Source organism: Stegastes partitus, unplaced genomic scaffold, assembly GCF_000690725.1.
Source record: "Stegastes partitus isolate 25-593 unplaced genomic scaffold, Stegastes_partitus-1.0.2 Scaffold1023, whole genome shotgun sequence".
Taxonomy (NCBI): Eukaryota; Metazoa; Chordata; class Actinopteri; family Pomacentridae; genus Stegastes; species Stegastes partitus.
In genome coordinates this window covers 46,850-74,696 of record NW_007578754.1, presented here as the reverse complement: position 1 = coordinate 74,696, position 27,847 = coordinate 46,850, and the positions used below count along the sequence as shown (strand labels likewise).

At 44.5% G+C, this 27,847-nt stretch overlaps 1 protein-coding gene across 1 annotated transcript in view; it reads left to right on the top strand.

The window, feature by feature from the left end:
- Window positions 1-440: 440 nt before the first annotated feature.
- pcdh7b (protocadherin 7b) overlaps window positions 441-27,847 on the top strand; it is a gene marked incomplete at its 3' end in the record, with an annotated part of 50,524 nt that continues 23,117 nt past the window's right edge. Inside the window, exon 1 of the mRNA XM_008295134.1 lies at window positions 441-3,653. Within this exon, the coding sequence (XP_008293356.1) occupies window positions 579-3,653 (3,075 nt within the window). The remainder of the gene's footprint in view (window positions 3,654-27,847) is intronic.

The window sequence follows — 27,847 nt, the reverse complement described above, 5'->3', positions numbered from 1 at the left end:
AGTTGACGAGCTCCGCGCAGTCAACACTCGCCGTATGATGAGTTTGGAAACTGCGCGGGCATTTAAATGATCCTCTGACATACGTGGACATATCATCGGACAGAGGGATATTGCAGCCTCACCCCTGATTTTTTTAAAAAAAAGGAGATTCCACAAACTGTGAGTAAAACGGAGCGACATGGACTGAATTCACTTTCTGGTGATGTGATGCTCGGACTATAACATTTTGGCTTTTACGCGCATGACATTCAAATATTTGGGGCACCGTCCGGAGCGCACGGAGCCTCTCTCTCTTTTTTTATATCACTGCGGGTTTTTTTGAGTAAAACAAGAGCAACAAACATACAATACTGAAGGAGGAAAAACAGAGGAAAGCCCGTGTACTTGCTGCTTTTCACTGCAGCAGGAGCGATAGGAAGTGGTCCGGAGGATGAAGTCTCACGCATCCCGAAGCAGAGGGCTTTGCTCTTAATGAAAACGATATTTCTTCTCTGTATTCGGACTTTCCATTAGTGATTAATTTTTTTTTTGACATTTTCTTTTTTCTAATTTAAGTGGACATTTTTCTGGAGTGAACAATGAGGACTACTGGTGCAGTGGACTATTTGTACTATTGCATGCTCATCCTGCAGCTTGTGCATCAGCCCGCCGCCAAGCAAGTGCTCCGGTACCGTTTAGCAGAGGAGGGACCCGCCGATGTCAGAGTAGGGAACGTAGCCGCCGACCTGGGCATTGTTGCCGGGTCCGGTGAGGTGACATTCACTCTCGAATCAGGCTCCGATTTTTTCAAAATAGACAACATAACAGGTGAGCTCACCACCAACGAGAGGCGGATAGACCGGGAAAAATTACAGCAGTGCCAAATGATATTTGATGAAAATGAGTGCTTTATAGATTTTGAAGTGTCAGTGATAGGACCAGCCCAGAGCTGGGTCGACCTCTTTGAGGGAAAAGTCATCATATTAGACATAAACGATAACACTCCGTCTTTCCCTTCTCCTGTCCTGACACTGTCTGTGGAGGAAAACAGACCGATTGGAACCCTTTATCTGCTGCCCACAGCCACAGACAGAGATTTTGGCAGAAATGGAATAGAGAGATATGAGCTTATCCAGGACAATGGGGAGAACTCAAGGCGCTTGGGGTCCTCGGGGGATTCATACTCGGGGAAGAGGAGATTTGACGAAGGAGCGAGCAGGAGCAGTGTCTTTGAACTGCAAGTTGCTGACACTACTGATGGAGAGAAGCAGCCTCAACTCATCATTAAAGGGGCCCTTGATAGGGAACAGAGAGACTCCTATGAGCTCACGCTGCGTGTTAGGGATGGAGGAGATCCCCCTCGCTCCTCGCAGGCCATTCTGAGGGTAATGATCACTGACGTGAATGACAACAGCCCTCGGTTTGAGAAGAGTGTGTATGAAGCTGACCTCCCAGAAAACAGTTCCCCTGGTGCCCCCATACTACAGCTTAAAGCGGCTGATGCAGACGTGGGGGTTAATGGTCAAATCGAGTATGTGTTTGGGGCAGCCACAGAGTCAGTACGGAGGCTGCTGAGGTTGGACGAGAGCACAGGGTGGCTGAGTGTGTTGCACCGTATTGACCGTGAAGAAGTGAGCCAACTGAGGTTCACGGTAATGGCCCGTGACCGAGGCCAGCCACCCAAAATGGACAAGGCCACTGTGGTGCTGAACATCAAGGATGAAAACGACAACGTTCCTGCTATTGAGATCAGAAAAATCGGCCGCATTTTCCTCAAAGACGGCATCGCCAACGTGGCTGAGGATGTGGTCGTGGACACACCCATCGCCTTGGTTCAGGTGTCGGACCGAGACCAGGGGGAAAATGGCATCGTGACCTGCACAGTTGTGGGGGACGTGCCCTTTCAGCTCAAACCAGCCAGTGAGATGGAGGGTGAGCAGAATAAAAAGAAATATTTCCTCCACACGTCTGCACCACTGGACTATGAGGCCACACAGGAATACAATGTGGTCATCGTGGCTGTAGACTCTGGAAGCCCCAGTCTGGCGAGTAATAACTCTCTTATCGTCAAAGTGGGCGACACTAACGACAACCCTCCTATCTTCAGCCAGAATGTAGTGGAGGTGTCGTTTCCAGAAAACAATGCCCCTGGCGAGAGGGTGACAACAGTGGCAGCCATTGACGCAGATAGTGGGAAGAACGCTGAAATAGCCTATTCCCTAGACTCATCAGTAAATGGGATTTTCTCTATCGATGCAGACAGTGGAGACATCCGAGTAAACACCATTCTGGATAGAGAGCAAACAGAGCGCTACGAATTCAAAGTGATAGCCAAAGATAAGGGCATAAACACCCTTCAGGGTTCTGCAACAGTGGTTGTCCTTGTGGCCGATAAGAATGACAATGAACCAAAGTTCATGCAGGATGTGTTCACCTTCTATGTCAAAGAGAACCTTGATCCAAACAGTCCAGTCGGCATGGTTACAGTAATTGATGCAGATAAAGACCAAAATGCAGAGATGGGTCTTTTCATAGAGGAAGAAGAGGACATCTTCTCTATTGAGAATGAAACTGGGACAATTTTCTCCACTTTGTCTTTTGACCGAGAACAGAAAACTACATACACATTCCGTGTCAAAGCTGTGGATGGAGGCGACCCTCCCAGATCCGCCACCGCAACAGTTTCACTTTTTGTCATGGATGAAAATGACAACGCACCGACAGTCACCTTTCCAATAAACAACTCCTACACGCTCCTCCCTCCCTCCAGCAACATCAGAACAGTCGTCAGAACCGTCATCGCCACTGACACTGACACCGGCATCAACGCAGACCTGAACTACAGCATCATTGGGGGAAACCCCTTCAAGCTTTTCGAGATTGATGGGGGCACTGGGGTCATTTCACTGATGGCGAAGCTGGAGCAGAAGCACTATGGCCTCCACAGACTGGTGGTCCAGGTGAACGACAGTGGGCAGCCCTCGCAGAGCACCACCACGCTGGTTCATGTTTATGTTAATGAGACTCTTTCCAACTCCACAGTTGTGGAGGCCCAGGTGTCTAAGAGCCTGAGCACGTCTCTCAACACCAACATTGCTGGAGACCCAAACTATGATCTCAGCAAACAGCGATTAAGCATTGTAATCGGAGTAGTTTCGGGCATCATGACAGTCATTCTCATCATCCTGGTTGTTGTCATGGCCCGTTATTGCCGTCCAAAGAATAAGAACGGCTATGAGGCCGGCAAGAAGGATCATGAAGACTTCTTTACACCACAGCAGCATGACAAATCCAAAAAACCCAAGAAAGACAAGAAGAAACAGAAGTCCAAACAACCTCTCTACAGTAGCATTGTCACTGTAGAGGCATCCAAACCCAATGGGCAGCGCTATGACGGCGTCAATGAGAAGCTGTCGGACAGTCCCGGCATGGGCCGCTACCGTTCAGTCAACGGAGGGCCGGGCAGCCCAGATCTGGCCCGCCACTACAAGTCCAGTTCACCACTCCCCACTGTCCAGCTTCACCCGCAGTCACCAACAGCTGGAAAAAAGCACCAGGCAGTTCAGGACCTGCCCCCTGCCAATACCTTTGTTGGCACCGGAGATAACATTTCGCTTGGATCTGACCACTGCTCTGAATACAGCAGTCAAACTATCAACAAGTACAACAAACAGGTAAGAAGACACATCTCAATGTTCTTTTGTTTCCCTCCACTACTCTTAAATGTCTTCTGCTTCTTCCTCTTAGTGTTCTCTCTACCATAATGCTTTCTGACAGGGCTAGTCTCAGTAGTCTTGTTGCCTTTATGGTGCTAATGTGTGTCAAGTTAGCGGTATTGATCTGTTTTGGTTTGGAGTGCCATTCACATGTAATATTGAAAAGAAAGAGAAAGGTTTAGATTAGCTTAGGAGGGAGTATTGTTACCACTCGGCCAAACATGTCGAAGTTTTTTACTTTTATCACAGCGTGTGTTCAAGCTGCCTTTTCCGTCATGGGTGTCACAACCACTAACCCTGGCAAATATGTGTCGGAGTGTTGTAGACAGCTCACATAAGGGTTTGGTTTGCAGTTATTTTATCCCAGAGGGGAGCTTGGCAGGGGCTGGCTACACTCCCCCTTAGCCGTGTCAAGCCCTGCCCTGCCCTCTGTCTGTGACAAGGCCACCTTTTCTTCTCGTGAAAGGGAGACAAAAAAGAACAAATGTGAAACGGAGAGAAAGGTAGAAGTAGGCTGAATGCCACACCAACATGGCTTTGTAGGGTTTGTGAGTCAGTTTTTACAGTCTGTGCTTGAGTAGGAACATTTGGCCAGGCGGTCATATTAACATTCTCCTGCGCTTCGAGGTCTGCATCAATTCGTTGACCCAGCAGTGAAAATAGACATTTTTATATCACCTCCCATATTGTGCCTCAGTTTCTTCTACTCCCTTATCTGTTCCCCGGTATATAAATGTCTGCCATCTTGTACCTGCTTTTCTTCTCCTCCACCCTCCGGCGCTTCTTACGTCCCTTCTGTTTTTGCTTTTCCTTCCTTTCTCCTCTCAGTAACTTCAATTTGCATTAAATGCCACAAAACATGTGCTTTTACGGATTCGGTCTTTATTTATTCTTTTTGACTGCTTCCGCACTGTCAGGTGCAACAACAGCTTAGAATTAAGTTAATACTTAATGAAGCCAGCCGATTTGTGTTTTCAGGGAAAAGAACAGTATTGTATGTTTTTTCCATGGCACTCTAATGAATTATTGATCTTTCTTTTACTTGGTGTCAGCACTATTCTTTTAGAAATCTAAAGTGTTGCTCGCTCAGTTGCTCTTTTTTCCTTTTTCTATTTTCCTCATTCTTTTGCTTCAGATATTTTTACTTTGCTCACATTGTCCGTTATCAACATTTCCCCCTAAATTGTCCTTTGGACCTGTGTACAGCATTCTTGCATACCTTGCATCCACCGCCTGTTGTTCCTCTCTATTCCTTTTTCTCTCTCAGTTTTTTTTTTTTTTTTGCCTCGGCCACATCATACACTTCACAACGGTGCTCTCCGCCTTGCCTTTTTTCTCGCTGTAGTTTCTTTTTTAATCTCCACTCTCATCTCTCTATACACCTCTCCCCTCCTTCTTGCCATTTCTCCTCTCAAATCATTTCAGTCCCCTTTTACTTCTCTCCCTTCTCTTCCCCTGCTCTGTCTCTAACAGCTTCTAATATGGTGTATTCACTGAGCTGCTTCCCAGAGTGTGAGGAGTGCTGTTGCTTTCGGATGTCTCCTGCATAATTAAAAGGGCACTCTATTTGCTGCTGCGGCAGCAGCATGTATTGTGTGTCACTATGCTCCACTTATATAATTATTTATTTACTCTCTACATTAATGCTGCGGCAACTTTTACGGCCTGTGCATTTGTTAGAATACAGTGTCTTGGACAAAACTCAGTCTGCAGTGCCCAAAAGTAGCGTGATTTATGGGCACTTAGTTTAGATAGTGGACTTATAAAATAAAAAAGAAAAGGTTTACTGACCTATTGGGCAAGATCAAGCATGTTTATTGTGTTGTAGAGCTGGTTCGGTATTTAATACACAAAGGCTACCAGGTATTCAAATTGCCTTTTATACCCTATGGGCCTCGTAAATACTTACTGTTGATACGTTCAGTTGGGGTGAATAGGGCGTAATTAAATGGCGGCACAAGAGAGCTAATTGAAGAGAAGGTGTGTGTTCATGTGCTCCAATTATGGCATTAAACAGCCACCTCTATATTAGATTAAGTAGTGAAGCGGTCATGCTCTTGATTTTCGGGACGCTGCATCTAAAAATATTCTGTTGTCTGGTAAGTGCCTCTACAGCTAAAGACATAATAAAACACTCAAGGACACTTGTGTGCCTCGCAAGTATTTGTGCAAAATTTGGATTAGTCCTTATAAAGACAAAGAGTAACATTCTTTTTTTTTTGTTTTAGATTGTTTGTAGCTGTGTATGAATATGACTGAGCCTTGACATAAATTTTTTGCCTTTTATCAGATTCGGCCGTCAGTGTGTTTGAACCTTTGCTCACATTTATGACTATTAATGACACGGAACATTTTTCATTGTATGTGTGTGTTTTGTGCGCATACACGCCTCACCCACAAACCCTTCTCTTTTACCACTCTTTCTCTTTTTGTCCATCTGTGGGAAGAGATAGAGACAAGAAAGACGGCCCTGTTAGTGGTATAGAGAATGGCCCCTACTGTTTCACAAGGGACTTGGGGTTGGGTGGAAAGATAGAGAGAAAGACGGGGCGGGAGAGAGAGAGAGAGAGAATAGTGCTGACCATTGACTGTAATCTCTGAGGTATCGGGTTCCGTCTTTTCTCCCTCCTCGCCCACCTAATCTTACAATAACTGCACAGGCAACCTGCTCGGGCAGGTAACCAGGCAACTGAGGGAGTTTATCAGTGAGGCGAACCTTTCTTTTTAGCCCGTCAGACATTTAAACAGTCATTAAGCTGAGCTAACTGTGAGGGAGAAGCCAGCGTGTCACCCAGCAGCTGTTGAGGGCTTGAGCAGGAGGGGCAACAGACCTGACATTTCATCTCTTCCTGTAACTCCATTGATTGCGGCTTGTGTTATTCATCATTTTCCCTGTTTTTTTTTTTCCCCCCGTACCATGTGTGTACAATCCTCTCGCTCTATCTGCCCCCTTACATGCCTGCTTCCAGTCGTTGCGTCTGAAGCCTGATGAGTAGTGTATTCACTTAACAGAACACTTAACTTTATTACTTTTGGCAGTAGCTTCTGTTCTGTCTCGTGCCAGAAAATAATGCTGTCCAACCATAATGTAGTGAGGAATGAAATCACTTAGCCATTGAATTAGCACAAGCCATCAGCTTTTGTTTTATCATTGCACTTCAAAGCGCCACTCGTGCCCAGGTGGATCACTTTTAATCAGCAGTGAGCCACAGCAGCTTGTATTCTGTGCTCTTGCAGCATAGCCCCTCAGGGCAGGCAAAGCTCCAGTCCACACACACTTATACTAGGTTATCTTGCCTCGGGGCTGATGCAGCAAGCATAACTGGACATTGCCCTTAACCCAGCTCCCAGTGTTCATCTCCCATGCTCTGGCCAGCTGTTCCTCCTGTGCCTTCTCCTGGCTCCCCTGCACAAGCTGAATACGACTGTGGAGCATCTGATTTGCATAGGGCAAATCCTCACCCTATCGCAGGAGTATAGGACAAACAACATCACCATGCAAATGGAGGTCACCGAGGTGGTGTTTGTAGCCAAAACATAGGATGTGATTGCCCTTCAGGTTCCAGGCGGATCAGGAAACCAATATGGAAATGTAGTACTTTGCCTCTGGCCTCATTTGTTTCAACTTACAAAATGTAGCTGCCAAAACACCTACAAAAAGCCACAACTGACTCAAATGAACACTCAATGACCCTACACGTTAAACCTCCTCAGGTTTACCTGGACGTCCGTACGTAGGCTTACACGATCTCATGCTTTCATTGCTCAGCCTTTTTTGCTTTTTTTTTTTTTTTTGCAAAACAAATGCACAGGTGATGGCTGTCTGCTAATTTTATCTCACAAACCAGACTGATAGTAACTCACGAACTGAGCTTAATAAGGTCATTGCTTGATACGAGGTTGAGCAGGAGCTTGAACAGCTTTGGTCGTCCCCCAAACTCCACTTCTGATACGACAAGAAGGGAAACAGAAGCTGATTCATTACAATCTGCAGCTACAAAGTCGGAAATCAGCAGATTGTGATTTTAGAAAAACAAACTGATTTTTTATTTTTTTGTGGGCTCTTCAGTTAAAATTAAAGAACAATGTGGAAATCTTGCATTCAGTACGAAATGACATGATGCGCAGTGAGCTGGTTTGTTTATTGCCACATTATTATTAGCATTTGTCCTTTGTACCGCCGACTGTGGCTAACGCTATCAAAATTGTTTTGGATCTATTACGACTTAATTCAATCTATGGCTGCTCAGGCTTTTGTTGTTTATGTTCCGAAAGGAAAATGGAAGGAGTAAGAGAGCACAGTAATACTCATGAAATTGCAGCGGGCAGCATTTTCTGGTATAATTTGGTTTGGTGATTTGAATGCATTCGCTTTAAGGCAATTACTAATCTAAGGATTAGACTTACCTGATATGCAAGCAGAAATGGTGGAGACGGAGAGAGAAAGCCGGAGAGAGATAGCTGCTCGCTACAGTGTCTGCGATATTACTCTGCATAATATTTTAATACTGAGTTCCCTTTTCACTCCCTTTACCTATAGGGGAAACCGTGAAAAGTATTGCTTCATTTCAATTTCTTTGTCTTCTTTTCCTTTGTAACTCCCCCCCTCTCTCCGCATACAATAGATGTGCCAGCGAGCACAGTTGTCTTCACATGAAAATAAATACTCGTGATTGAAGAAGCTGAAGAAGCCTCAACCCATCCGCAACATTTGTCATGATAAGATGCTGAAAGACAGAGGAAGGTGTGTGTGTGTGTGTGTGAGGGGGAGGGAGGGTAGCGAGGGAGGAAAAAGACAAGAAATTTAAGCCGCATGCCACCTTGATTGCTCTCCACGCTGCTGATTGTAAGTGGCAGTGTCGAGGATGCCACCTTCTTCTCACCGCTTCTTTCAATTTGATGTCATCGAAAATGGAATTTCATTTCATACTCGGCAGCGATCGCATTAGATAGGGCTCACCAGGATAAAGCCGATTCATATTTGCAGATTTGCCTTTCCTGTGGCACTATCAATCATTGCACACTCACCATATTGCAGACTTGTTTTTCACGGCAATTGTTAGGAGGAGTTTGTACAGTAAATTGACTTTTACAAGGCTCCCAAGGTTTATGATATGCTATGCTAGCCTCGTTGTTTTCTCTATAGCTGTCCTCCTGTATTGACTCCAGGAGCCAGAACCAACTAAATGAGAACATCACTTAGCTCTACTGCTGTACAACCCTGGGGAATAGTTCCCTGTCGACTGGCTGGATCACAACACGGATCAAACGTAAGGCTTGTTGTTTGTGAGACTAATAGGCAAAACAATAGTGTTTTGTTTACTGTGACATTGCACCTCATCAAAATTGCAACAATGTCTGGCAAAGTCAGGCCCATAATAATGCGATATTGTTGTTGTTGTTGTTTTGCAGGAAAGGTCACGGGCCATTTGTTCTCTTGATGTTGATTCAAACAGGTGGCAGAGGGGTCTTGTGCTTTTTTTTTTTCCTTCTTCTCCCCGATTTCCTGATGAGCAAAGTTTCCATTTAGTGTATGTTTAAGTGCGCGCCTCCCTCCGTCTGCTTCCCCCTCACTCACAGTGGAGGAAACATCGTCATGAATCACATGAATCACTCCCTGTCAGCGATGCTCACACGGGTCCGGGGTGTCAAGGGAGCTGCCAGCAGGGTCCGTGGCCCCCGTCAGGGGGCGGCGATTTAAACCCCATCCAGCATCAGCTATGTTGTCACATGTGGCCTTCGTGAAAATGAGTATATGAGCCGTGAAAGCCAGACACGTTGATCCATAATTTACCCCTAAGTGCCACCTTTTGCTCCGGCAGCCAACTGTAAAGCTCCTTAGTGCAATGTGAACTTGTTTATTAAGCTGAGCTGACAGGTGAAGAAAAAGACACTTTAACTGACATGTTGTTTCCTGGATGGGCAGAGGGGGAGATGCTCAACTTGGTGAGACGACGGGTAGGTGTGAGCGTACACACAGCGGCGTTGACAGGGGAAAAGTTAACAGGTTCAGCGGTGTAATTGGAGCGTATTTAATAGGTACAACCTTCACCCTGGGTTCAGGTTCACATAGATTATTTTTAAGGCTTTGACAGACGTGCACCTGTTCTATCTCTCTTTTGACTTTGTCCTGTTCCGTATTGAGAAACCGATAAAATATTAAGATGGACTGAGATCTCCTGACCGAATAAGACAAAGTAAGAATTGTTTGCGCTAAATAATGCATCCCAAGGTTTTTTTTCTTCTTTTCATTAACAGGCTGCCGTCATACATATTTGCTAAGCAGCAGCAGCGTATAATGGATATGGCTTGACTTGGGAAAGGGGAGGGATAGGACAGCTTGACTGCTTCTATTAGCCCTGTTTTGGTGCGGCTCCCACCATGTGGCCCCCAAATGAGATTATATGTGTATGAAACAGGAGGTAGAGCACTCACCGACCATCCATCAAAGCCTGGGGGGACCTTTGTGAAAGTTTGTGCATGTGTACTCAGCGGGTACACTCACTGTGTTGATGCGTGTGTGCACGTGTAAGGGTGTGATAAAGTGTGTGGGTGTACAGTATGAGAGTGTGTGTTTGTGTACCCTGTGAGGGCTGGAGAAGAGAGCAAACGGGGCCTCCACAGTTCAGCCTCTCCATCATCCTGCACGTCAGGCACACGCGCAGCGACATGCCTGAGAGGGTTTCAATATCCTGTGTGTGTGTGTGTGTGTGTGTTTGTGAGCGAGTGCTGCTGTGTTTACCCAAGGAATGCAGTTCATTATATTTGTATGTGTGTCTGGTTATTACATATACTCTCTACACACATGCGTACGGAGGCAGATGGAGCCCGAAGGCTAGAGCAATACTTTATCTTCACCTGTTAAAAACCCACAACAGGCTCCGGTAGTCTGGGTGGATGTTGTGCCTTCTCTCTTGACTCTCAGTAATCAGAAGTGCCCTTGAGCAAGGGACGTGGAACTTCTTTGCCCCAACCTGAGCTGCTCACTGCCATGACTGTGTACTTTCCACCCCGTTCGGATTAAACATGCAACATATCGCCTGGATTAAACTCTGTGGATGTGTGCAAAAAAAAAAAAAAAAAGCAGAAATATTCATTAGCAAAGCACTGGCAGGGGCAGGAGAAGCCCCTGTATCGATGAGGCTTCACCTGGCAGAGAGCAGGCTATTAGCCAGCCCCGATAAATCTTGTCAGAGGCTGGAAGAATCTGCCTGCCTGCTGAAGAATGAAGGTCACGGGGCAGCTGGAGTTACGACCGGCCTCGCGAGCTACCTGCTATCAAATCAACTGAAATATGAAGTCTAGTCTGCCTTTTTTGAAAATGCAAATTTTTCAATTTGCCACTTTCTAAGCGTAGACCTCCCTCTGCCTGCCTTTATTTTCTGTGCTGCACATATGGGATTTAATTAAATGTGGGTATGTATTTTCTATACAACATTGATTTATTGAATTTCTCCAGTTTTGTAGATCCTATATCTTCTCTTCAGTTCATACGAATATAGAGTGAAAGGAAAACTTAAGACAAATTCACTTTTTCTTCTGAGCTGCAACAACAGTGGATGACTTCATCTCAGTATTTAGAGCATGAAAAGATTAAATAGTGAATCTGACTGACAGAATATTAATCATTTCCGTCATTTGTGAAGCAGAAATGGGTTAAACATTTGCTGGCGCTCGCTTCTTTGGAAGTTTGAGAACTTCATTGGACAAAACAAGCATTTCTAATAAGCCACCTCGGACTCTTGGGAGATAATAATTCTCACAAGATTAACTGATAATGAAAATAATCATTAGCTAAAGTCCCTCTCTGGTCATTAATTAAACCCCTCAGAGCTTCTCTCTGTGCATCAAAATGACAGAGTTAGAAGGTTTTTTTTCCATTAAAACAATGTCTTTCTGCCTTAAAATAGATGGACTGATGTAACTCTACACCTCTATCTGATTTAGAATATGCAAATGTATGAAGTCACGGCCTCTTTCCCGTCCGCATGCTGTAGCTTGAGCACACCAGCTCGCCTACAACTCAGTCACTGTAACCACAAACTGATTCTGAAAAACAATAATGATACAGAAAGCCCAGCTGTGCAACTAGACAGGATTGGTTCCTCAGGTTTGTGACATAAGAAACCTTGGCTGTTGTAACCTGCGTTTCTGGAACAGTCATCCGTCCACTGTAGTTTTAAGGTGGAAGTGATGAAATTGGCTGTTTGTTGTGCTCATGATGCATCTTCTAGCATATAAAAAGCATCGTATAGACTGATGGATGTTTGTAAGGTAAAAAAAAAAAATTTTCATTGGAAGACGTGTTTTCAAAGTACTTGTAAAAACCTGCGATCAAATACTTCTTGATGATACATCAATGGCAGATTTCCACTCAAAGGGAAACAACACTAAACAGTAGTTAAAAAGCTTAACATGAAATCTTTTGTTCTATAGTAGCTCTCTATATTATGCTGCCAGAACAAACTGTACTGTATATAGTCTCACACCAACCCTCATATGTTGCATATTCCCATAGGCCGGCCCAGTTGGAAACTGCAATATAAAGTAGAGATGACTGTAATGCTGGCTTTAGTCAGACAAATTCTACTGTGGATTGAGGAGCTCCAGACATTTAATATGGTTTCATGTATTGATTTGCGGCACCTTGCCCTATAGCCTGTTTATTATCTAGCTTTGGTTTCACCTTTTACTCTTTTTCTCCCAGAATCTCAGGAGATGGAGTCCTCCTAGTTATTTCTCCTTCTCTCTTACCAACAACAATGTTCTTGGAAACAACTACAAATAGTCAATCAAACTGGCCAGTGGCAAAGAACCGGCCTGGCGTTTTGGTTAGCGAACGAGTGGGTGAACTCAGGTGCTTGAATGATAACATATTCCGGGCAGCGGCTTTTGCTGGGTTTGCTGCAGTCATGGAGGGAGATAAACGGGGGGGCTGTAATCAAGGCTAAAAGACTGGTCTTTGACATGGTTCATTTGCTCTGAGTAGCTCCAATGCAACACTTGGGACACAATAGCCAATTGTAAATTACAGAGTGGATTCAGTGGTGAGAAGTGCCTTGAGGGGGGGAGCGAGCCCGCAGAGGGCGGGAAAAACAGGGAATGTTGTTACATTTGTTGCCGTTTGGTTCTAGTTTGATGAGGTCTGGGATTGGGGGAAAGGCAAGGACATCAATCACATTGACATGTCCGGGGGCGGTAAAATGATTAGAATAATGGTAAACAAAGCCGCTTAAACATGACCAGGTTTTTCATATTTTTCCCTCAACTTTAATTCCAAACCAGCCTTTGCTTAATAAGCTTCACTTAACGTCAGATTCATCACTTTTAATCTGCCTGTAATGATATATTAATAACAGTCTTCAGTGGAAGGAGGCAAGCTGCTGGGAACATAAGTGCATAAAGGAAACCTATCACACAGTGAAGAGCTCTTATGAACTGGTGACGTGAGGGGACCTCAAAGTGCCGACATGGGTGACATTTACGAGTGTGTCGTGGAGATCCCCAGCTGGACTTAGAGGGAAGACAGTTACTTTCTGTTTAATCACCATCGGAATTCCGGCGGTGCTGCAGCAAATGTTTGAGTAGCGCAGATTACTTTCCCCTGTGAAGCCAATTGCGGGTGATCGTTTGATGTCTACGCAAATGTGCTTAACATGCATAACCGCTCTTGCCTCCCTTCCCTTCCTCTGCACATTTGAAAGATTTACGTCTGGGTGTGTGCATGTGTGTGCCGACACTTTTGAATCTCTTTGAATAAGCTTTTCTTTGCGGAGGCAGCCTCTTCTCTCAGTGAATTGGGGACATGACATGACAATTGGAAACCTTGTAATTTATGTTTAAAATGCCAGAGTTATCTGTGCCAGCATGATTTTGTTTGAACAAGGAGGCACACTGGCTTGGGTCCTTAGTCGCTGTTTAAACCGTATGCCTGTGTTTGCTCAGGAATCCTTGGTGGGCTATCCATTGTTACTATGGCAATATACCTCCGCCACGCTCTCCCCCACTCACTGCAACTTCTCCCATGGCCATATGCCTGGAGTTTTTTAAAAGGTTTTTACTGCTCTCTCATCTTGCTTGTACCCGGTAATTCAGACACATCAGTGCCAAAAGCTGAGCTCAGGGGCAACGTCCTCCCCAAAAAAGTCACGGTATTTTAACAGCGTTGGCCCGGAGTCGGATGAGGCGTGGGAACGTCATGTTCCGCTAAACTGTTTTGATAAAGCCATCTGGGCAAGCAGGGAGCATTTCAAAGATGAAGGTCCCTGAGCACTAAATTGGCAGCAGTTTACTTTACTACAGTGGGCTCATCTTTTCCCCGTGTCACAGCTCCTTAGGGAACCCTAGGAATTTACTGCCCTTCCCACTTTGAGTTCTTGATTCATGAGATCAAATTAGACAGTGAGAGAACATCAGTGGTTGCACAAAGCTTTGCTCTTTAACTCAAGGCCGGTGCTTTGGCACTACCTCGAATGTGGTTCGCTTGCTGGTTAACCGCTTCCTACATCCATTCCTGCTTGCGAACTGTGCGTAACACTGAAACTGGTCTGAGCAGATTTAAAATACACTATCTGCACTGCGTTCTTTTTTTTTTTTTGAGCCAGCCAGGGGAGAAGGACGAGCTTGATGTGGCCAAACAAAAGCACCTAAAAGCTTTCTGTCACCCCTTTCAAGTAAAGACATGCTTTGCAAGGTCAAGTCAACTATTGATGTACCACATTGAAATCCACAGTTTTCAAACATTCCAAAGCATCAAATAGTCATGAATTTTAAAGACAGATGAAACAAGTGGCCTGTATTTCATTCCATATCTGAGGCGAATGATGGCTGAATAGCAATGGATTCATTCAGACAGATTAAAGGAACTGGTGTCAGGGATCAAACAGGAGGAATGTTGAGAACATACAGTAAATGCCCGAGGAGTGGAGTGAATGACCGAGTGCGTGAGTCTGTGTGGTGACTGGGAGGCAGTGAATCGTAAAGCACCCTATCATATTTAGAGGTATGCAAGGAAACTCATCAGCTCACAGCTTAAAACCAGGAGCCAGAATGACAGGAATGAATTGCAAGAAGTGTGTGTTTGTGCACGAGTGCGTGTGTGTGTGCAAATGGAGAGTGTCTCTTCACTGTAATGACTCCCGGCACGCATGCACGCTAATGAAGTGGGACTTCGCCTATGTGACGACATGAATGTGTCTGATTGGAAGTTTGCTGCAAAATTGCCCAAGGGACTGCCTGCAGGGGTTTTCAACATGCTCGCTCTGTGTATTTACACATCTTCACGATAAACACTCACCTGTTTCGAAACTTACATTTCCGCTGCCATCTCAGGCAGAAAACAAATTGCAAATTTTAATCATAAATAAAATACTTATCTTGCTCGTATAAACTTTGCAAGGAATTGCCAGGCTCCGGGAGAGGTTTAAAGAATTTTTCTTTAAATAAAACATCCCTCACCTTGGTCTGAAGCAGGTACAGGCTGCCTTTAGTTGCACACTGTGGCTCCTGTTTGATTACTAGCCTCTCTGTAGACTTTGTGTCAAGGCTCATAATAAGCACTGTGGGCAGTGAATGGAGTCTACCTCAGTGTGTGTGATAAAGCGAGGGACAAAAAAAAAAAAAAGAAAGGTGTCTGTGCACGCTGGCATGTGTGCCTTTGCATGTTCCTCGGGCGTCAACCACACTAAGACTTGCTACTGACTAAATTTTACCTGCCTGTCTGCCTGCAGCGGCCTGGTCTGGTTTTACGGCTTAGCATGTATTTCACTGTAGGCGAGAGTGTGTCTGAGGCTCAGCACTTTTTTATTAACATCCAGGAGGTATAAAAAAAAAAAAAAAAAAAAGTTGAGAAAGACAGTAGGGGGGGAAAAAAATGATGTGGATTACCAGCCGACCTGTTTCTCTTCAGACTGCCATTGTTGAACTGACACGGCGATGCGTACGGTCTCCACACCCTCTCCTTATGTATTGCTCAAGCCATCGCTGCTTATTTACACAAGCCATATTTTCAGGCGTTCATGTGATTTTTTTTTCCCAGCACAGACTGAAATATGTTACATTGTGTGCTGTCAAAATGCGAGGGCAAGGGGGGAAAAAAAAACACTTGCCGTACCTCCCACAATAATGTTTGTCGCCTTACAGTGTGATCTCAGAGTGATGCATTGTGGAGGGGGGTGGGAGGAAACGGACGACACTGCCTCACGTGTTTACCTTGCATAGGCACAATGACAACAACAATTGCGACAGCACTAGGAGGAGGCCCTTTGTGCAGCACGAGCTGATACACCGAAAGGGAGTGACAGGTTTGAAAAATTGGCAAACAGTGTTTGCTGGAAGGCTTCCTTGGGGCTTGGGTACCTTTGAAATCATGTGCGAATGCAGAGGAGTGTGAATGAAAAATAGCTGTGTGATCCTGCCATGTTGCTTCTGTCAAGAATGCGTGATTTTTTTTTTCTCTCTCTCTCTCCTCCTCCCCACCGCCTCCCCACCGTTCACTGTCATCCTCATCTGCCCCTCAAAAGCTTGCTTTTTCTCTCGCCGCTTCTCATCATCTCTGTTTTAACACTCCATTCTCTCACCAACATACCCTCCTCCATCTCTCCTCTGTTTCGCTCTCTCTCTCTCTCTCATTCTCACACTCCCATCCTCCCCCTCCTGTGTTCTTCCAGCTTAGCGGACGTGGTTATTTAAGGCTTAGAATCCATAAAACCCGCCTTAGGTGTGTTTGCTTTTGTTACTTTCCCAAAATGGTGCATTGACTGCCACATTGTTAGCTGTTGATCCTTGTTCAGCCACTGCCCGTCTGAGGAGAGTTTCATGCGGTTTAGTGGTGACTTAAGACCTAGGTGGAGCTCTGTGATCCCATCAGCAGGTTTTAAGCAGTGTAGTGTACATTCTCGGGATAGCTGCCCCTGCCTTCATCGCTGCAGGGCTGTGGACATAAGCTCTTTACTGCTCGGCTACTGATTTGCAGCAATACATGCAACTCTCAGACTACATAAGTGAACAAACACGGCAGCTGCTGGAGTTTCTTGCTCCCCTTTGTCTTCTGTCCATTCAGTGCAGTTGTGGACAATATAAGTCATGCGTCAAACAAGACCGTGCCTGCATCTCCAGACACAGCGTGAGGACGTTGTGAGAAACAATTAGTTATTTTTGCAGTTCTGGAATAGCAAGAAGTTTTTGTTTTTTTTGTTTCCTCTGCTCTCACTGCGACGCAAACCAAAAACACTCACAGCGTGAATTCTCCTGCACAACATCTGTCCCAGATTGCTCTACCCTTCCTAATTAAACCCTGTTTACCTCAACATTCTTAAAGCAGACTACCGACTAAATATTAGGCACAAGCTCCTCAAAGCCCTGTTTAAATCTCACAAGGCGATGAAAGTGGTGGCGCCAGAGCCGGTGAGCAAGCATTAAAAAAAATTAGACAGAAATCCTAACAAGTCTTTCCCCTTAAGCATCACCTCTTTGTGCCTGTGTCTGGCCTCTGAGGTGCCAAGTCTTCACGAGAACGTCTTGGTCTTTCACGCCGAAAACGCCTTTAATTAATGCTCTGAACAGTGCTTTAACATTGTTTTGGTATATTCAATGAAAGGCAGAAGAAAAAAGGAATCTAGAACTTTTGGCAATTTCCAATCATGCATTTTTAATGTTTATTCCGCTGTTTCTTAATTAAATCCATGCATCAGAACATAGTGAAAAGCCGAGTATCAGAAGCGGGTTTGGGGGGTGAGAAGCTGACAAATTTATACTGCACATTTTCCCTGGGAATGTCCGTGAGTGATTTTATTATAGATTTTCCACAAAAGATTCTCAGGCTTTTTTTTTTTTTATTTTTTAGTGGAGTTATATATTTGCTCTTTGGGTGGGAAGAGCCAAAAAGGCCTGGTGGGTTCTATTCCTGCTTGGGAACTGCGCACACACAACATTCGCAATCTTTTCACATGTGAAAATATATTGGATGGTTATCTGAAGCGAGGGTCAGCACGGAAAGACACATTTTTTAACGATTTTAAACCTGGTTTAACAGACTCTTTGCAAACACACACTCAATTCCACAGTTTCACTCTCTCACACGCACACACACCCACACACAGAATTATCCTGGGCAGCAGCCTGATTCAATTAGTAGGAGGTGAGGAGCAGAGAGATGAGGGTCACACTTGCCATTCCAGTCCAAATGGAGATGCTTCCTGGGAGACCCAGCTTGTCTCTAAATTTGGCTGCTCCTGGGTCATTGTTTCATCACAGCCCAGAATGGCTCTGGGGCTTGCTGCGACTCTATAAATCGGGAGTATCTATACATCTATAATGCACATTTCAATTTAAAAGCTCCTGCTCCCTCGCTGATGTTGTTTTCTCCCAGTGTTGTCTGCATCGCTGCAGTCGCAACCCAGGACCCCCCCTGCAGCTACTCAGAGACGTGTTGGTTTCTTTTGCGCTCGCATAGCAATGAGGCTGAAATTTACAGTTTACAGCGCTATGCACATATGTACGCTCGCATATTACAACAGCAGAGCACTGTTTGTTTCCAAAAGATTCTGGCTGAGGGGGATATTTTGCAAAAGACGGAGGCTCAAAATATTATAAACGACGAGAGTAAAACAGCAATCTCTACAAAATCACTTATCATCACCTGCCCTGAAGATATAATGATGACTGCCCGTGCCACTGCTCCTGTGTTATTGAAGTTTCGAAATGAGCATCCATAATAAGGTATTAGATATGGATTTCCTGTAATGGTAGTTACTGACAACGGCAGGTCCTCCCATAGAGGTGTAATGGACGTGGGTGAGGGTGGGGAGGGGAGGATCAATGGAAGATAAACACCAGGTCTTCATATGAGAAAGTTATTCAAACAAGCACCAGGTCCAGTCTTTAATGCGAGTGTTTATAAAGAGAACCTGGCTCCTGCTCCTTTTGCCTGTCGAGGCGTTCGTTCCCATCCCCTGCACCTCATGATGGAGGAAGCTCTGCAGGGTCAGATAGGACGGCAAGTAAACATGCTGCTATATAAACCACTCCATCAAGTGTGTAAGTAGCGCTTCCATGCAAATCCACAGAACAGAAGCGCTGCACACTTGTGTCAGCGCGATGTTCTGGCTGCTTTAGGTCTCCGCTGTTTTAACATTCAAAGGCTCCCCTATATCCATCTTTAAGGGCTTTTGCTTTTGCCTTATTTTATTTGCAGCAAAACATCCCTGACCTTTTAGTACACAGCCTTTCTGTTGTGTTGTTGTCGGTCTGTTTCTGAGAGGATCTGGATTTAATAAACAATAACTCCGGCCAGAAACATCTCCAGGAGGGCCAGCTGTCTGAGTTACAGCAGTTTAGCTTCACTCTTACAAGACAAAGAGTGGGAGAGATCATTTAAAGACGAAAAAGACACAGCGAGAAAGAACAATAGCGGCGGTGTCTGTTGTATACGCAATGATGTACACGGGGAAGAAAGATTTCTAGAATTCTAAGAGTTTTTCTTCCCGTTCAGCAGAGCAGAAAATTGTGATCGTTCATCAAAGAAATTTCTAAATTTTTTTCCCCTTGAGGTTTAATCTGGCTTGCTTTTTAAATATTCAAAATATAATAAAAAATAAAATTCAATGCCTTGAAGCATAGTTTTCATGCATTTCCAAGATTCCAGCCCTCTGTTGCAGTGTCACCTCTGCAGAGAGTGATATGTATCAAAGCACAGAGACAAAGGGCTTTGAACACTTACAGAAGCCGCCCGGGTCTTTGCTCTGTTTCAGGATGAACAAAACGAAACACTAAGACATCAACAACACCCACAGGATTTTGTGTCTCATCCTTTCCACGGCCATGTCTGCTTTTATTAATAACAAATCTCACAGGTTGCGAGGATGCGGGCATGAATCTCCAAGAGTTAACGTAGTCTGAAGTCAAGTGAGTTTTGGCACTCAGCTCAAAAATCAAATTGTGTGTGAGGCATCTTCCCCTCAGGGGAGAAAAGGGAAGACGGAGAGACGCAAGGAGCTCAACAAAAACAAGTCTTTCTTGTTTTTTTGATTCCACTCAGTGATCACTAATTACAGACTGACAAGGCTCGTGTAAAGAAAAAGTACAAAAGGGAAAAAAATACATGAAAAAAAAAAACATTAAATACCCAGTGTAATTACATTTATTGTGATAAGTTGGAACAAACACACTCTTCCCATCCTCCAGGGACTTCTCTATGTGTATGTGGATGGAAATGAATCTCTTTTATTTTATTAAAGCGATATCTGAGTAATATGCAGTCGGTCTTTGAAGTAATGAATTATGTCAAAGTGGAGAACGTTGCTGGGAGTCTGCGGTGATTCCTGCACTTGGCTAGAACCTGTATTAGCATGCAATTTGGGAATGGCGTACCATTAAATGTAATGGGATTCTTTCTTGTTGACAAAAGGTGCCGACGACGGAGCCGCAACGAGCTTGTTACCAGGTGGGAATATAGCACCATAACCACAACCGCCAACCACCCTGTGAGTTTCACTCCCAGCAAGCTCACCTAAGAACACCTGGATTTACTGGAAAGGAATGACTCAAACCAAAGTCTGCCTTCCCGCCGAGGTTTAAGTGTTATTGTGGTGATATTTGGATTAATTGCGTAATAATCCACTGGATTTTCGTGTGAAAGGGCGGGAGATAATTGAGCGTTGGGTTTAACGTGCAAAGTATTCTGGTTTTCCTGCAGTCAGTCATTAACAGCGGCTCCAACTGCTACTGTTTGTGTTTTTGTCACTGAGCGGGTGTGTCCATCCTGTCCTGTCAAAGTGGAATGTAACAGTAGCTTCTGTTTCTGGCGTTCGCTTGCAGAGGTATGCACGTGCTCGGTTATCCTTCCGCCTCCCCCCTATCTCCTCATCCAACCTCTCTCTGCAAGTATGCATCTCTTCAGTATGTCTTGCATCTGTAGCTGTTGCGCGCGATTCTCAGAGTGTTCCTTTCATGAGTGCAACAAGGTCACAGCACTCGGTAAAGTTATTCCTCTTCAGAGCTACAGTATTTCTAGTAGTTGAAGAGTTGAAAGATGAAGAGATAGAACAGGCGGGCTGCTCATATCACAGTGTTTTTTAATTCCAGACATTTAGACTTTGTAAAAAAAGGTTGCTTCTAAAACGGTACAGTCAGAGAAGAAGCATGAGTCACCTATAAATTTTGGTGCTGCATATTTTAAAGCAAAGGGAAATCAATGGGTGTGAAATAAAGAGGTTCTCCTTCCAAAATGAGACACGCTCCATTTGGAGGTAGTGATATCTATCTACTACAAAATCATTAAAAACTACTTTATTTCAGATTTTCTCGGAAACACATTTCCACGAATGGGGACTAGGAAACGCTGCTATGAACTCGAGCTGAACCCCCCCTCACATCTCCGAGGCCATCGAGACACCTGGCTACCCGTCTCTTTTCTGCTAGATTCATGCGCCGATACGCCGAGATGTTGGATTGTGTATACAGCAATAATTCAGCTCATGTCCGTTGCTCACGTTTGTAACCCCCCCACCCCCTCCGTGCATCATTAACATGCCTCTGGCAATGCACTCTTCATGTAAGCTGTTTCTTGTCTTACGCTTCCAACATCTCATTTTGGCAGAGCACGGTTGGATCACCCCAGAAAAGTCCAAATAAGGTGATTTCTGCACAAACACCCTTTTTTCTTTCCCCGCTTCTGCTCCTGCTGCCCCTCATTTTTCTAAATCAGCATGCTCTATTAAAAACAAAGCCAAACAAGGAGCTGTAAGCGAGGAAACAAACTTAGAAAATTCATTAGTCAGGGCGTTGTTTTCACAAATTAAACATTAACTTTTCTTTCTTCTTCTTCTTCTTCTGTTTTTTTCCCCCTCCCCTTCTCGGCACCTCGCATGAGACACGGTTGCCCGGGTGTTGTTTATAGCGCTTTCATTCGCCTGGGATAATGAGAAAATTCTGCATATCAATATTAGCCAAAGAAATCTCATATCCATACTAGGATGAGGTTGGTTAATTTGAATTTATACCATGGGGTATACAGTCAGTCTGGGTTTTCTGAAAAGCCAGTCAGAGACGAAAACTGAAAAAGCACGGTTTAGTTAACAAACTTTATCAATGGAGCCCACATGGTTATAACACTTCCACTGTCTCACTGTCTGCCCAAATAATATGATGTGTTTTTCTGGTGGATTTAGAAGGAGAGGGAGGTGGTGTGTGCCCAATCAGGATGTGATAAACCAGGTTGAAGGAGAGGGACAGTCTTTGTCTCTGTCATTCTGTGGGTCTCAGTGGAGGGAAGCAGCTGCCACAGCTTTATAGTTGGCCTCAGGTCAGCCAGTATTGGGGTTAGCAATTTAGACAGAGGTAGCTGTAATGTTTTCTAGTTAACGGCACAGTTTTATTTTTGTTTGCCTCCTTGCTCTAGTTGCCGAAGTGGTGCCCTGATGTAATGTAAATTTAAAGTCCCTCCGTGGTCATTGATTAAACCCCTAAAAACTCTTCCCTGCTTATCAAAGTTACATATTTAGAAGTTTCTTTGGTGGAAAATAGTCCCTTCCTGCTGTAAAATGGCTTAGATGTAAGCTTACACTGTTGCTTTCTCTAGACTGTGGCACTCGCTCCACTCATCCATACCCACTCTCTGCAGCTCGAGCACATCAGTTCACCATCAGACAACTGCTGGACATGATTGCAAGTTGATATAAGAGATCAATGATATGGAAAGCCCCATCCTGCGAATTTACAGCATTTGTTTTTTTTAGGTTTGTTACATATCAAACCCCAGGAGTCTGAATCCATGTTTTTGAGATGATCATTGGCACACTGCAGTTTCACGGCGGAAATTCTCAACCATAGCATTAATTGCTTATTTTCTCAAGATGTGTCTGCCAGCATGTAAAAAACAACATATGGACATGCTAACAAGCTAAAAAAAACCCTGAAACTAAAAAAACTTCACTGTAGGGGGGTCCTTAAATTCAAGTCTCCCGCTAAGCATGCATGACTAGAAGCCTTTATTGACGGAGATGATGGAGAGAGACATGAAATATGAGGGAACAGAGCATGAAAATAAGTAAATGGTCCGATTGTCATGGATCTGAACTGCAGACATACTGCTCAGGGCATTGGCGCCCATGTGGTATGTGCCCTAACCGCTACTGGGTGGCGCCTTTCTGGACCCAATACAAAACTAAAATACGTGCTGAGATGTTAAAGACGCCACCTACCATTTTAATAATTAAATATTGCTACACTAGGACGTGAACATACTACATTGTAGTGTGGTATGCGCAATTAGTGTTATTAGAGTAATTCATGAAAAAATAGAAGTACTATTGATATCCATGGTGTTGCCATACATTGTCTGGGCATGTTGTGGATTGGCTACCTTTGGGAATTCAGAGCTGCACTGGTAAACACAGCATAATGTATAGATCCTATTAATATTCTATTAAGCATTAATATAGATTCTTCTCGGAGGGGAAATTGACAGGTTGTGGAATAAACAGCTATAAAAGCTGCACTTGTGAGGTACTAGTTTGTCTTGCTGGGTTCACGCCTACCATTTCTGCAGTACATTTCATCAAGAATTCTCCTATAAACACAAACGAGCCACAGCCATTTTTCCTTTATAGCAGGATAACTGTATTTGCAGTCAGGCCGTTCTGGCTGTGCAACATTAAAAAGGCATGAATACGTTTCTTAAGAATGCACAAGTGCACCTATACAAACGCATAAAAAACCCCCTCATCATTTAGCAATGCTGTTTACATGACCTAAAAACCTGCTCGTGTTGCATTAGGTCAAAGTGTGCCACCGGCCTGGCCTTCACGAGCAAACACATAAATTCGAGCCCATTGCTCGACTCTCATTTTCCCTTCGTTAATGGAGGTAACCGAATACATTAAGTTACCTCTGCATGCGGAAAATGTGTTCGCCTCAGCATTTTAATCCATAGAAGGCCCGTTTAATGAGGGCTGTTTTATACTACAGTGCATTATTCAATTAGAAGGATGAGTAAAGAAAGGTCTGCTGTAAAAGTCCCCAGCATGGGACACTCGCCAGGCGTCTGCACGGCGAGCTGACGAGAAAGAGGGGATGAAGGAGGAGGAGGAGGAGAAGAACATCAGAGATGGAGAAACGGGAGGAAGGAAAAGCGAGCGAGAGATAGAAGGAGAGAAAGCGAATAAGCACTGCAACACACAATGTGGGTTGCGTGAATACATTCAGTCCCAGCCAGATTAATAATGTGAGCCCAACTATACACACATGCAACCATAGCCTTGCCAGTGGCAGCGGCACTAACCTGCATACGAAAGCAGAATGATAATATATCGGCTGGATTGGCATAGCTCTGATGACGGTTGTTGAATTGCAAATATCCTCGACGGCGTGTACTTGCTTTGGTGGATTATTAGCCAAGCTATTTAGCATTTTAGCTGGAGCGCTTGGAGTAAAAAGTGAAATATTGAACATGTTTCTGGATTTGTTATGTGTCCCGCAGAAAGCTCGAGACCATTTTGGCTACAGTTTGAGCTTGAATGATGAGGTAAATTGAAATATGGAGCATAGTGGCTTTATGTTTTAATGTGTGCCAAGCCGTATTTGTGTTCCGTGTTGGCTCAAAGACATTAAAAAGCAGGCAGGTGCACAAACATACTGTAGCTGCATAGAACAACACTTGTCAATGGTTCCTTCCCACTCTGTCACTATTTGAGGCAATGAGCTCAGTGTCTCAGGGTCCCTGAACAAATGAGCACTGATTGAGCCTGATGTTTTCAAAATGCTTCAGTGCTTTCTCTTTATCTGCGTGCACACACACACACTCACAGCTACATGCATATGCAGCTACATGCATATGGCCACTGCTGCAAGGCTACCAGCTTGACCCTGACTTCACACAGTTTGGAAGCAAAAAAAAAGAAAGTAAAAATTAGCAAGACTTGCCTCCAAACAGGCAACTGCCAATCGGCCTCTGCTCAGCGAGATTTGGTGAGATTTCTCTTCCAAACAATAACCTGGAATCAGAGAGCCAAAAAGCAGGGACACAGTCTCGCTCGGCGGCCAAAGCGGGATAAGAATACAAATGCCCGTTTTGTATGTGGGAGAGAAAGCGAGGCAGGCTGGGATTGCACACAAAGTCCTTCAAATCCTCTGAGGCGCTAGGGGCCGTCATGTGCCGAGCGGTAAATTGATCATGACATAGCACCGTGGAAAAAAGAACCCAGAACGTACAAGCGTGTCAGAGGCACAAAAGATGAGGCAGTGGATGCAGGGCCAGAGAGAAAGGGAACACACACAGACCGCATCATTTTAACATCTTCGCTGAAAAGCGTCACTGGAGCTTATGTGTTGGTGTCTTTATAGTGACACGCATGTGCGCATTCACGTATGCTGAGACGCCGCTGTACCCTACATACGGAGAGAAATCAACCCTCACAGGTTACTGATACTTGAACCAGAATGTTGCCTTCTCTTACAGTTCTAGGAGTTGAATCTGGGTTCATAGCCAAACCTTAGGCTGTGCACACAGAATCAGATACACACACTTTGAAACCATCCATTTTACTGAATTGCTATATTTTCTAGGTTAAACGTACCCTTCCTTTGAAGTGAATTTCTCTGTCCCAGAGCATGCAAGTATTATGCTCACAACCTTGAAATATTAAAAGCAGAGTGCTGCAAAGATATCTGAGTGAATCCTCTCTCTGCCTTTTATTGCATTTTTGGGCTGTCACACGCTGGATGGTGACCATCTGGATAAACCTTGTAGGATTTACTAACATATTCACATGGCCAAAGAAAGTAAATCTAGCGGTGAAGTATTAGGTGGGAGGTCAGTGAATGACTGGCTCAACCCAAACAATCTGGTGTTACGAGACGCTGCAGAAATGTGACTTTCAAACTGCCTGCATGTGATGCTAAAATATTAATCGTTAAATGCTTCGTATGACAAGCTGCTTTGTTTTCTTTGAGTGAGAGCTAAGGCCTTGGCAAGACGACAGCGGGTTTTATGTCAACACTGCTTTTCACATGTTAGTTTTAATAGTTAATCAGGGGCCTTGTCCTGGATAGCTTTGTTTGGACTGGAATGTCAAAGTGATGCTGATGATCATTAAATATGAAGCTGTTTCGCTGCAATTGGAGTAAATGTGTCTTTGAGTGAAGTGAGACTTTGGTTTTTCTTTGGCCACTGAAACTCTGGAATGCTTTGGATTGCGGTCTAGGCTGGCTTCATAAATCTAAATGTTTAACTAAGTGGAATGCAACCGAGCTTCTTTTTATTAATCCTTTAAGCATCAGTAGGCTGTATGGAGTGCGGTAGGAGCCTGGTTAAGTGTCCTTTTTTTTGCTGAGGCATTGTCTGACTCGCTTCAATTCAACCGGGCTGTCGCTTTGAAGTGATGCTTACCCCTTAGTCTGCCCTTTCATCTGCTCGCCTTGACCTCCCTTGAACTCCTAACTCAGTCGATTCCTTTACATAACATGGGAATTAAAGAACAGGGATAAATAGAGGCCATCGCTCTATCATTGTTCCTCCACTGGGCGATGAAGCATTCTTGAAGATTTCAGAGGAATTCTGCAGCGGTCCCCGTCCTTTGTTGGCAATTTTTTTGTCTTGCACAAGAGCCTCCCGCTGAGGTTTAGAAGAATTTCCCCAAACAGGTGCCCTTACAAATAAAAAAAAAGAAAAAACAGCGCCATTGTGTTGTGAAGACTAAGTGCCTCTTTCTCCTGGCCCATTTTCCTTTTGACCACAGAATTATGTTGGAAAATTTCAGTCTCTATTCATAAGATACCCTGCCCCATTCCCAGCAAGTGATTTGGTTAACCACTGAGCAAGCTAGTGGTGATTCTTTATGACTCACACCAACATATTTTTCCCTCATCGCAGTAGGGGGGCTACCACTTTGTCTTTTATACACCCAACAACAATAGGAAGTGCTGTTGAGTTTTATTCCTCCTTTGACATCAATACCGTTTTAGAACTATGCTGTTGAGGCGCGGCTCCTTTGCAGCCGAGCCGGGCTCTCTCTGCCTGGGGCTACAGACGACGCGTGCAGCATACCTCAGCAGCGTTACACCGCCGAAGAACCTTCGCCCTGGTCCCTTCTTGTCTCCGGTCCCCCTTCTCCCTTACTCTCCTCGCCAATTACCAATTCCCTTTCGAGATACAATGACATTGAGTTTTGACAGCTGAGAGGGTTTTTTTTTTTTTTGTTGTCATTGAACTTTTTTTTTTTCTCTCCCCCCCCCACACACACACACCTCTTTTTCTTTCTCTCTCTGTCTATTTTTGAAGGTCTTTAATCTCGGCTCAAAGACAGGTGGGGTGGTTGAGCCGAGCACTAAATGAAAGCCTGTGGAATTGTAGTTGCCTCTTTGACCTCGGGTTCTCCTTCCTCGAGAGCAGGCCTCGTTACTGGCAGCGGGATGTCACCTCAGCACGAGCCAGATCAAACGCCGTGTGAAGTGCGTGCTCGCTTTACGCGCGCACACGCGGCCGTGTGTGTGCATCAGCCGGAATCCTATTAGAACACCTGATAATGTCAAAAACTGATGGGGAGAGAGATAAAAACCCTCAACGTGGACATATTTTAACTAACTTTTCAGGGTTCAAACTTCTCTGACAGACCCAAAGTTTTTAGCCGGGGGATCAAATTCCCCGCGGCTGTCATTCTATTTCAGCTTGTCTCCCGATAACCATCTGCAATTTAGAAACCCAAAGGTCAAAGTCTGCATGAGGAAAACTGAAGCTAATCCATCCGCTGAGGATAACTCTTTCCTGATGACACTTTGTGATGAGTATGGCGACATCCTGGGTTTGGAGAAGATCTAATATTTGCAACATGCTGTGTTATTGAAAATGAGATTTTCCATCGTGGATAGAAAAAGCCTCACTAGACAATAACAGAGTTTCAAAACTATTTATAATATTCTTCCCCCTGTAGCTGTCTTGTACTTTTGATGCCCGGAGCAGCATCTTTCTCCCTCTTTCTTTCTTTTTTTTTTCTTTTTTCGGTCCCCTGTTTATTTAGTTTTCTCTGCAGTCCCCTCATTCAATCTTTTCTCAATCTGGTGTTTTCTGTCTCTGGTGCTGGAACGGGTCAAGGGCAGGAAAATGATAACATTCGCTCATTCTCTGGTCAAATTAGGAGTGCTGCAACCTGCGCACAAAC